General features: G+C 40.4%; 1 protein-coding gene across 1 annotated transcript; it reads left to right on the top strand.

The window, feature by feature from the left end:
* The first annotated feature begins 1,677 nt into the window (after positions 1–1,677).
* LOC111223328 (histone-lysine N-methyltransferase PRDM9-like) lies at positions 1,678–5,705 on the top strand. Its single transcript, XM_022747433.1, has 2 exons — positions 1,678–1,907; positions 2,962–5,705. Exons 1-2 carry the CDS (start codon positions 1,709–1,711, stop codon positions 3,627–3,629), a joined length of 867 nt encoding a protein of 288 aa, XP_022603154.1. The 5' UTR covers positions 1,678–1,708; the 3' UTR covers positions 3,630–5,705.
* Positions 5,706–11,404: the final 5,699 nt, after the last annotated feature.

The following is an 11,404-nucleotide window of genomic DNA, read 5'->3' as shown; positions in this document are numbered from 1 at the left end:
GGTCCGGAGGTGGAGGTGAGCAGAGAGTGCAGGAGGATGACAACAGAAGACCGGAGAATAGCGTGTTAGAATGGAGAACATGGCAGACCAGAAACAACTAGGTGAGTGAGAATTGACCTGAGGCAAATGGAGAGTTGAGTTACGACAGGTAACAATAACACAACTGAAGCAAAACGAGAAAACTCCTCAAAGGGGCTGAGTTGAAGTACCTACCAACGTAGTTGAAACATCAATCTGGCCAAGAATGGTGAGTAGATCTGGGGTTATATACTCAGGAAGGCTTGATTGGTGATGACAGGCAGGTGGGTTGAACGGCAGGTGTGTGGAATGAACAGGGTGGAGTCAACGGAGTGCTGGGAAACCTGAGGCCATGAAGCAAGTTCAACATACCCGCACTTTTAGTTATCTGGCTTAACTGAACCTAATATTGACCGTCCTGATAACCTGTACTACGAAACTGGTTATAAACTGGCTAAGTTAACCCTGGGTTTACCTGTTCAGCTACAAGCATGTTGATGTAAAAGAGCCGTAGTTGTTAATTATAGTAAGTTCGGTTATAACTACGTCCAAAAGTGATATTCAACGAGGGGAAATGTAAACATTATGATCACATAACTAGAATAAAAAGAAATATTTCTGAATATAATCACTATTAAAGTCAGAATAAGGATTAAATAAGTGGATGAAAATAGTCTGATGATGAACAAACTTATGAACATGAGATGCAGATAAAACAGTTAAAGTTAATGTCAGACTGTTTCTGCTGCAGAGAGGAGAGAAAGAAAAGAGGAGAGAAGTAGTTCATGTTTGATGAGTCAGTCTGACTGAAAGGTTTAAAAATCATAAATCAGATTTACAATCATGGGAAATAATCAACAGGATGTGGATCATTGTTATTATCAAAGACATTATAGGTTTAGTTTTTATTTCCAGACATCATCACAGAGTCACAAAATGGTTGTCTTGGAGACATACCCTCTTGGACGGCACATCGTAATGATCTAATATGACTTCACTCCAAACATAGTGCAAACAAGTTCACCAAATATTGGTAGGGACAGTTCTGTCCTCCCAAAATATTGGTAGGGACATGTCCCTATTGTCCATATGCAAACCTACGCCCTTGGTTTACAGGAATGAAAATTGAAAAGTTTGAAAAAAGTGAACTAGACCAATTGAAACTAACATAATGTTTGGCTCTGGTGTGAGTTGGTTCAGATAGTTAGAATTTTTTTTTTTTGATCCATAATTCCAAGAGAGAGAGAGGGAGAGAGAGAGCATAAATGACAGTCTCAGTACACGCTTCATTTAATAATTAAAGGCCTTTTATACCTGCACCTTCTTCATTTATTTAATTGCCATAGTGATGATCTACTATAAATTGTAGATATTAATTCAAAGACATAAGATGTAAAACAGAAAATATATTTATAAAGAATTATAATAAATGATAATAAATAATGTAATACAATAACGAATGGGAACATGGGGCTTTAAATGTTAGTTTTGAGCTCCACCAGGTGGCAGTAAATTCTCATATCTCACCCGTAGATTGTAAATAAAAAGTGTCACCCAAAGGCTACCGGTGAGATGCACACTGAGCATGCGTAGAGACATTAACCCGGAAGTGTAGCTTGTAAACAAACGACGCCTCGGAGGGCAGACTCCTGTGTTTTCTCCGCACTCCGCCGGTCTACACGCCGCCCCAATGTCTAAAATCGAGATGCTGAGGGTGCTGATTAACCAGCGGCTCACCGCGGCCGCAGAGGAGATCTTCGGGGTGTTTGGGAGGACCATAGCCGAGTACGAGGAGGAGATCTCTCGCTCCAAGCTGGAGATCGACCGCCAGCGCCGGCTGCTGGACCTCTCTAGGAAGCCGCAGATATCTCTGCAGGTCAGCAGCGCAGGTTGGTGAATGTTTTAGTACCTGGAGAGTAAACGACAGTCAAACACTTTTACCGGACACCGAGCCGTTCGTTACCGCGGTTAAAGACATCAGTGAGCCACTGAACGAAGCTCTTCATCTGCACAGTGATAACAGTAGTTACTGTCTGTTCAAACACCGTGAATACATAAGCAAAAGTAATGAACTTCAATTATAATTAGATATTTTTTCTAAAAAGTAGTAGTTGAACAACAATTATCTACTTTTCCAACGTTTCACTTGCTTCTGCGCTGTTTTGTGGCTATTAATGATTACCCATAAACCACCTGTAAACTGTCTGTAATCACCTGTAAACCTGTAACCACCTGTTGACCACCTTTATCTATCTGTAAACCACTTTTAACCATCTGTTAACACCTGTAAGCAACTGTAAACTACCTTTAACTATCTGTAACCACCTGTAAACCTCCTTTTACTAACCACCAGTAACTACCTTTAACCAACCATTAATCACCCGTAACCACCAATAACTACCTGTAGCCACATGTGAACCACCTTTAACTACCTGTAACCATCCGTAAACTACCTGTAACCACCTTTAAACCCGTAAGCCACCATAACTAGCTGTAAACCACCTGTTACCACCTATAAACCACCTGTAACCCCTTGTAAACCACCTGTAATCACCAGCGACTATCTGTAGCAACCTGTAAACCACTTTTAATTACCTGTTACCACCTGTTAACCACCTCTAACTACCTGTAAACCACTGGTAACCAACGGTTAATCACCTTTAACTACATGTAACCACCTGTAAACCTCCTGTTACCATCACAAGCTCACAGGGCACAAAGGGTAGTCCTCCAGGAACCGCACTATCGCTGGGTAGATACAGACAATGTCAAATGAAAGGAAAAAACCTGAACAATGAGCAGAGAAACAGGATGACAGTCAGATACTAGGTTTGACCTGGTGTTGTTCTCTAGAAAAGTCTTTCTCGGTAAAAAAAAATAAAAACATTTTAAAAAATACAGTTTTTAAAACATGTTTTGACTCTCGTGGTGTCTGTTGTCCAGCCCTCTCTGAACAGCAGGAGTGGAGCTCCACTCTGGGCCTAAATGAAACAAAGTCTCCTCATATCAAAGAGGAGGAGGAGGACGAGCTGTGGCCGGCTCAGCAGGAGGACGAGCTTCAGGCGACGGAGCAGAACGACGTCAAGTTCATGTTGTTCCGTAGCGGCGGTGCGAGAAACGAGCAGGATGACGACCACGTGACCCCCTCGCTCTCAAACTTCCGGAGCCAGGACCTGGAGGACTCAGAGCTTGACCCCCAGCCGGGGACCTCAGTCCAGCAGACCTGCTCTGAACTCGATGAGGACGCTCCTGAAACTTCAGAGCTGGCTTCAGGTAACGGCCAGCTCGACTGTGTCGACCTGGAAGCTCCGCTGTCCGAGGTGGTGGACTCGTACATTTGCACCATTTGCGGCCGTGCGTTCGCTCAGCGAGGCCACTGGGCCAAACACGTGCAGGTGCACAGGAAAGTAGAGACCAAAGTCGACAAGTCGTACACGTGTGACATTTGCGGCAAGAGACTGACGCGGTTTGACGGTTATCAGAAACACTTGAGGATCCACACGGGCGAGAAGCCGTACTGCTGCGATGAGTGCGGCCGCAGATTCAGCGACAACTCGAATTACAAACGGCACATTCGCACACACACAGGACAGAAAACACAGCAGAGCTGAGGCACAGCAGAGACACTAATATCTGACGGAGCACAGTAAAAGATGTCAAACCTCCGTTATAAGAAGTGGTAAAAAGCACAGCCAGGACATGTCAATGCTGACGTGGGTGCGTTTGAAAATGTTTCTTTTATTTGTCTCCATTTTTGTCCCCCTCTGCACACTAAGCTGCTGTTTCATCCCATGACAAGAAACATTTTAAAAAATCTCTCCCGAGGAGAAGAAATATCAGCACACCAGTCTTGTGTTGTAGAGTGGGCGGGGAAACACTAATTTATGATGATCAGGTTTTTCAGGAATAGAGGAATATCTGCTTTCACAGAGTCACCTCAGACTCTGACCCTTTATTTTCATGTGGATACATAATGCTTTGAGTTAATAACATATAACAGATGACTGCACCGCTATAAACTGGGACAAATTATGAATATATGGGCGGCAGGGAGGTACAGTGGTTAGAGCTGTCGCCGCACAGCAAGAAGGTTCTGGGTTCAAACAAGTACCTGTGGCGGTATCCTCCAGGTACTCTGGCTTCCTCCCTTAGTCCAAAGACATGCAGGTTACTTGATGACTCTAAATCGCCTGTAGTTGTGAATGTGAGCATGAATGGTTGTTTGTTTGTCTGTCTGTCCAGGGTGTACCTCGCCCTCGCCCAATGTCAGGTCATCAACAAAACACCCCAATGCAATGGAGAACATGTGAGTGAGCAGACGCATTTACAACAGAGCCCCGGGAAATTCAAAGACAGACACAGAAATGAAATGAAAATTAAACAATATAAATTTAAAAAAGCTGAATTAGATCAGTAGAGTGTCATCGGCCGTGTTCGTGTCAGCGAGCCAGATGTGTAAAACTCTGTGCAAGTTCACGACTAAAGCACAAAGACTGAAATATGGAAATTCACTTTGATCACATGGTTCTTATATATAAATGTAAGAGCCTGATTACCACTCTTTAACTGGATGTAGGCACTGAAGCCCGACCCATACTGGATTTTGAAGGCCAGTAATGACATTAATATATAAAGAAAAATAAGATGGTATATCAGCTGTACTGAGCAGTACTGACATTTTTTTTTTTTAAAAAAGGATTCTGCCATTAAACAAAAGAAGAGGAATCACAGAATTTTAAATAAGTTTTCTTGCATCAACATTTCAATGTGGACAGATGAATGGAGGGAAACTTTGGACATGTGAGTGGATTTTTCATATTTATCCTCATTAATGTGAACATGGACCTGGACAAGACAAGAAGAGACATATACAGTATTTTTATATCTTAAATATATTCTAACAGACATTTATGCATTGGAGGAAACAGTGATGTTGCAGTTTTTTAGATGCATCAAACTGATGTTGACACAGGAGCAGTTTGCTGTCACTGTAGATTCACCAGTGTTTGACTTGTGACCAATACATTTTTTAATTTTTTGTTACTGGTAGCGAGGCAGTGCAGAGGTCTGTAGCACAAATATCATGGTTTTGTTTAAATCAGAACATGGAAACATAAAAGTCTGGAGTTTGTATTCAGGATGTCAGGAACATTTGAAAACCAGTTCAGGATGTCAACTCAAATAAACCTGGCTTCCCAAGCAGTCAACAGTCAATCAGTGTTGCTTTAACAAGACTGTACGACAGTTTACTTAAGTAATAAATGCACATGATAAAAAACAAATTTTCATGTTTAAACTGTTTTATTTTACCATGATTAAAAAATAAAAGGCTCCATTAGACCAATAACGTTTCACCTGAGGAAACAGTTTTGTTTCTGTTTCTACTGCCGTCAATGTGCCTTTCCACAAAATATATCATCACTGCAAAAGCCAAAGCCATCTGTGATACCCGGAGTGTCTGTAAGTGACAAACTGTAGGGCTGCACAATTATTTCCATATTTTATTAAATCTGCCAATTATTGTGTCAGTTGATTAATTGTTAATTTATTCAGTTTAATTTGTAGCCCCAGCCTACACATCATACCCTCCAGATGTAAGAGAACATGCTAGTTTGGTCAGAGACCCAGCAAAACAAAAATCATCATCGTTTTTATATTTCTTCTAATGAGATTAGGATTTTGACATTTTAACTGTAAACTGTTGTTTACAATTTTTATTATTTAAAAATGTATTATAAAAAATGTAAACAACACAACTGCAGAACTTATCAAAATTGAATTTGAATGACATCTGAACACTTTTCTACCTCAGGGTTGAATTGCCCACTCTGTGACAATCCCAAACGCACATAAGATCAGGATCTTAATATAATTTTGTAAAATGTTTGTGTCTCTGAATATGAAAACGACACAGGTAAACATGTTTGGAATAATGTGTGAAATTAAAAATTTTCTATTTGTGTTTCTTCTATTCTGGGGACATTGATGCTGTCACATTGTCTGTAAAAGGGAAATCTATGAATACTGAATAAGTGCAGTGAACTTACTGACCTGCTTCTTTTTCACCAGCAGATGGCAGCACAACACTTTATTCAAAAACAGCTTCTTTGTAAACCCACATGAGATGAGGGGGTTCAAATTCCACAATATAGTTTAATATATTTTCTTTCAGTATCTTATTAAGTAATTTAGCTTTTTATAAAACACTGCCGGTTCTCTTTATAAAAAATAAACAGGTGTGCAGCAGCTCTGCAGAGAAACAATTACAGAATTACAGTTGATAAAGAAACCATGCTATATTGTGTAGTGTACTGTGTATTGTGTACTATACCTGGAACTTCCTCAAGGTTCTCTTCTGGGGCCCTGAGCCCAGTAACAACTCAAGGACTCCTGTAACTCCTTCTAAAACTCATGAAACCCCAGAACCCTTGAGCTCTCCTTCAAAAGTCCTTTTCTTAGAACACGTTCAGGAGACCCCAAACCTTTCAAGGACCTCTAGATAGCCTTTAGGAACTTCTGGTCTCCTGATACTCCTCTGTCTCTGTTGGGACACCCTACAGGGTCTCCTGAAATACCTTCAAATTTTCCATCACTATAAGGGGTTCTGAGAAAACCCCTTATTGAGAACTTAGTCCCTCTCAAGACCCCTGAAAACTAGGGCATTCAAACACATTTAGGGAACCACAGAACTTTCTCAAGGACATTTGAATACCCTTCAATTACTACTTGTCCCCTGAAATTTATTCAGATGTAAATGGGAAATGGACTTGCACTTATATAGTGCTTTTCTAGTTTTACTGACCACTGAAAGCGCTTTACAATACTTGCCACATTCACCCATTTACTCACACATTCAACATCACAGTCACACACTGATGAAACAGCCATTATGGGCAAAGTGGGGTTCAGTATGTTGCTCAACGACACTTTGACACGCAGACAGGAGGAGCCAGGATCGAACCACCAACCTTCTAATTAGTGGACAACCTGCTCTACCTCCTGAGCCAAAGCTGTCCCAGATACCCTTGGGACACCTATAAACCGCTAAAACCATCTCAAGAACTCACAAACCCACCTAAAGACCAACTGAAGTGGCAATAGGTTTTTGTTAAGGAATAAAGGACTCATGTAACCCATGGGCACCCTAGAACTACCTCAAGACCTTTGGTTCCCTATTAAAATCTCCCTAAATTTCTTCATGATCCTGTTGACTCCTTGAAGGCCCAACATCTGCTGGAGCACTGCCAAGGACTATGGACTCCTGAAACATCCTCAGGAACTTCTGGAGCTGCGTGAGTACGACTCTGTTTATACTTTGTCTGTTGCAACTCTGTTTCCTGTTTATCACTCATAAATTCAAAAATTCACAGAAATAAGACCCGCTCCACTCTGAGTAATATTCCACAGTAGCCTTTATTTACACCATCATCCACATTGTTAATTAATAGCAGTAAGGTAAACATAATATCTTTTGACATTATTACATTGTCATTCTGGTGTGGCCCAGCGGGTGGCGCTGTGAGTCTATCAGTGATGACAGCGTCTCTGTTCCCCCTCACAGAGAGCACATTTAGAGGATGGGAACTGAGAACCACGAAATTAATAAACAAATTTATTTTCAAGGTTACAAGTGCATCCTCATACAAAAACCCTTTAATAAAATGATCCGTAGTGTTTATTTTCTGCAGCGTCCCCGTAGTAGCACCCAGTGAAAACATTCCTAAAGGACCATTGACGAGTTAGTCAGATCATAGATGAGCAGCCTCTTCTTTTAATTAAGTTTCAAAACCCTTTCAACAGTTTTTATTCACTACAGATGGAGATTCCTGTTCCTCATTTTGTCTGTGTTGTGTCTATGAATGCAGACCTCTTAGTGTTCTCTCTCAAAATCTGATTTCTGTTCTTTACTGGACCAGACCACACTTGGATTTCAGTGTGAAAGCATTTATAAAAGATGACCTCTTCTCTGTGTACAGTGGAGTGAAAAATACTGAGCTGATACTTCTGTTGTACCCTCAACTCATTGTAGCTTCTGGGAAACGAGACTGGCTGTCTAAATCTTCAGCCTGTTCAGTGTGAAGGTAATAATACTGCTGAAAGGCCAATTTAAAGGACCATACAGGTATGTGTTCATTGTTTTGTTTTTAGAGCCAGTTAGCCACAAGTTGCCTTGTCTTTATATTGCCACTGACCATTTTCTTGGATTGGGTATCGGTGCTTGAGTTTCTGCATTGATACCAAAGTGATACTTGGAAATATAAGAACCTTTTTTTCCCCACAAAACACTTGTTTTCATACATTGAAAGAAGCCAAATGTTAATGGAGCTATTTGTAAGTTCTTCCTGCTGCTGAAGGTAGTGTCTTGCCGCAAGTGGGTGGTAGTGATTGTTGCTTGACAAGAGCTTCAGCCATCGTTGCATTTACAAGACAAGAGGTTCTAATACGTCCTCTGAGCAGCATTACTTCTTCATGTCAGAGAAAGTCACAGGATGGGCCGGGGCTAGCTAGATAGCATGCTAACTTCAGTAGAGGAAAAGACGTGATAGAAACAAGAGTTAACACTGGAGTTGCTTTCCACCTCTGGAGACAGCTGGTGGTGAGTAAATGAATGAAGATTGATGCCAAACTCACAATGTTTCTAATGCTAACATGGAAAATGCAGCAATAGCCAAACTTACAAATAGCTCCTTTAAATTTTGAAATTCAAAAATTACAGATTTGAGGAGACAATCGATGCCAATTTGTTCTGTGACAGTTTTCAGACTCGAGTTGATCGTGTACGTTAATTAATTATTTTTAAACAAAATTATCTAAATAAGGGCTGCAACCAATGATTGTTTTCATTTTCCATTAATCTGTTTGTTGTTTTTTTTCTTCATTTTTTCATTTAGCCAGTGAAAAATGCCCATCACAGTTTCCAATGTGGCATTTAAATGCTTTTTTTGTATGAAAAACAAAGATATTCAGTTTACAGTATTTAGTTGTTTTTTGCTTAAAAATAACTCAGATGATTAACCAATTATCAAAATTGCTTACAGTTAATATTCTGTCAGAAGACCATTTAATGACTTGACTCATAGTTTCAGTACTAATCTCAGTTTAAGCTCCAATTGCTGGCTTTTTCCTGAGCTTTCAACCACATCTCACAACCAGAAGGAAAGCCAAATTCTTCCTTCCTTCCTTCCTTCTGCACAGACAGTACACTTTGTAAGTTATATATATCACTTGTCCTTTTGGGGTGATGCAGTTTACAAGAAAAGACCGAAAACTCATCATGTTGGTGTTGCTGCGAAGACTGCCCAACAGAAACTATTTAATTTTCATTAACCAATCAATTTACCCTGAAATCCATGTATATTTAATGTTTGTCTCCTAGATTTAAAAATCCAGCAGCATATTTCACCAGCTGACTGTGACGTCTCAGAAATCAGAGGGTTCTTGAATGCACCAACAAAGACAAGATGGTTATTGCTTGGAACTGCATAACCACACACAGACATGTAAGTTCTGTCTCAGAGTCTCTGCATGTTGATTTCCATAGAGAAGAATGGAAGGAAATTAATCTACAAAGTGCTTGGGGTTTGAAACATTGGTCAGAAGTGATGCTAAGTATTTGCAATCTGTATTAAATGGGGTACATGTTTCGAAACCAGTACACCGGTTTAAAGCGCACAAGAAGACCAGACTCAGAACCTCTTCTGTGGCACAGAACTGACCATCACATTGTAATCCAACCTTTTAAAAATGTTATTTCTTCCTCTGTAGAAACTATCAGATCTGCCACCAAGAGTTGAGGATCAGATTCACTGTTCTCATGTGAACACAGCCCGTTAATTTAGACTTTGATTCATGCAGGCAGCTTCTACCCAGTGACCAGAACAACACTAATCTCTGATAACTATCAAACACTTGCAGTCAGCTGAGAGATCCGGGTCGAGGATGAAAGAGGATGATGTAATCTCTTCAAACACCGACCGTGTCACAAATTCCCCCTTTACAAGAAGTATAAATCAATATGAAACTGCTGCTTTGTCGCCTTTTTATTAAATCTGAACAAAGAGATCCCTCAGTCTAGTTTGGAAACGCGACTTTTACAGCACGACTCCTTCAGCAGGTGCTTTACATCCCAGATTTTACTTTCTCTCACTCGACCGTTTGGAGCTGGCGAAGTTAAAGTTGCATCATTTGGTGCAGAGCCTGCTCACCCTGCCCACAGCAGACGGGGATACTTCACTAACACTGCTGCAACATCACCGCAGCTTCGTTATTGCTTAATCTGTGCCGGGAGTGTGTGTCCAGCACAGCTGAGCGAGTCAGATAAAACTAAAACCGGCTGCTGGATGTTTATCTGGTTCACCGGCAGCTGGGAACCAAACTCACTCAAAAGCTGGCTGAAAAAAAGTTTGTTTAGTAACAGACATCAAGTGCCTCATCACCTGCGAGTCACTTTTCTGTTTTAATACTTCAGAAGGCTTCAGTTCCCCTCTGGATTTCATGGAGTCACTGATCATACTGCTGTGTTGCATGTTACAGTCTGTAATTAAAGAAACTCTTCAGAGTGGAAGTTCAGTCTCGACTTCGAAACAGCTTTTACAGAGAAATACTCATTGTCTACTTTCTAACTTTTCCAGGACTTTCAACCGCAATTCAGCAGATGGAGATCGGAGTCAATGGTTATGATCCACCCACATAGTATAATCACCTGTTATTCCCTGCCCCATGTTCAGTATTGCAGGCTACTATTTAGGGGATGACAACTGAGCAAACTCCATTCGCAGAGGAAGACCATGAGGAAGAAAGCCTTGGAAAAAGCTTAAGTGGACCTCATCATTCAGACAGGCTGTATTGTCCAAAGATAAAGGTTGAGGGACAGTTAACAATTTGAACTTGCAAAACAGTTGAGCTACTTGTGTCTTACTTTTTGACTGAAAAGAAGGATTTTCTGTGGAGGTTGTAACAACTCAGTTTCCACGATTTAGACATGTTAAGAATCATGCAAAAAAAAGGCTTGAATTAAATAATTCAATGCATTGTGCAGTCATGTTACAACATGCACAAAAAATGATATTTTTCGCTGAAATGTCCCAGACCATAACTGTATGCTATCAGCTCTACTTGTGTGTTGCAGTTTTTTTTTGTTAGTGTTATTCTTCTTCAACAGTTTTGCACCTGTAGACCTAAAACCCTATTATGGGTATGTGCAGCCACCTGCAGGGACTTTATCTCAAAACTCCTCCAGTCGATGCATCAAGGAAGTTTGAACACTTACAGTTTGAGTACATATATATATATATATATATATATATATATATATGTAAATGCTTAAATTTTATAATGTCCATGTTTGCCTATTGTTTGTGTTCTGGTTTTGATTGATTTTATGTTG

This window comes from Seriola dumerili, unplaced genomic scaffold (assembly GCF_002260705.1).
Source record: "Seriola dumerili isolate Sdu_G_001 unplaced genomic scaffold, Sdu_1.0 BDQW01000110.1, whole genome shotgun sequence".
Taxonomy (NCBI): Eukaryota; Metazoa; Chordata; class Actinopteri; order Carangiformes; family Carangidae; genus Seriola; species Seriola dumerili.
Note: the sequence above shows the minus strand (reverse complement) of the source record. Positions and strands in the feature narration are given on the sequence as shown.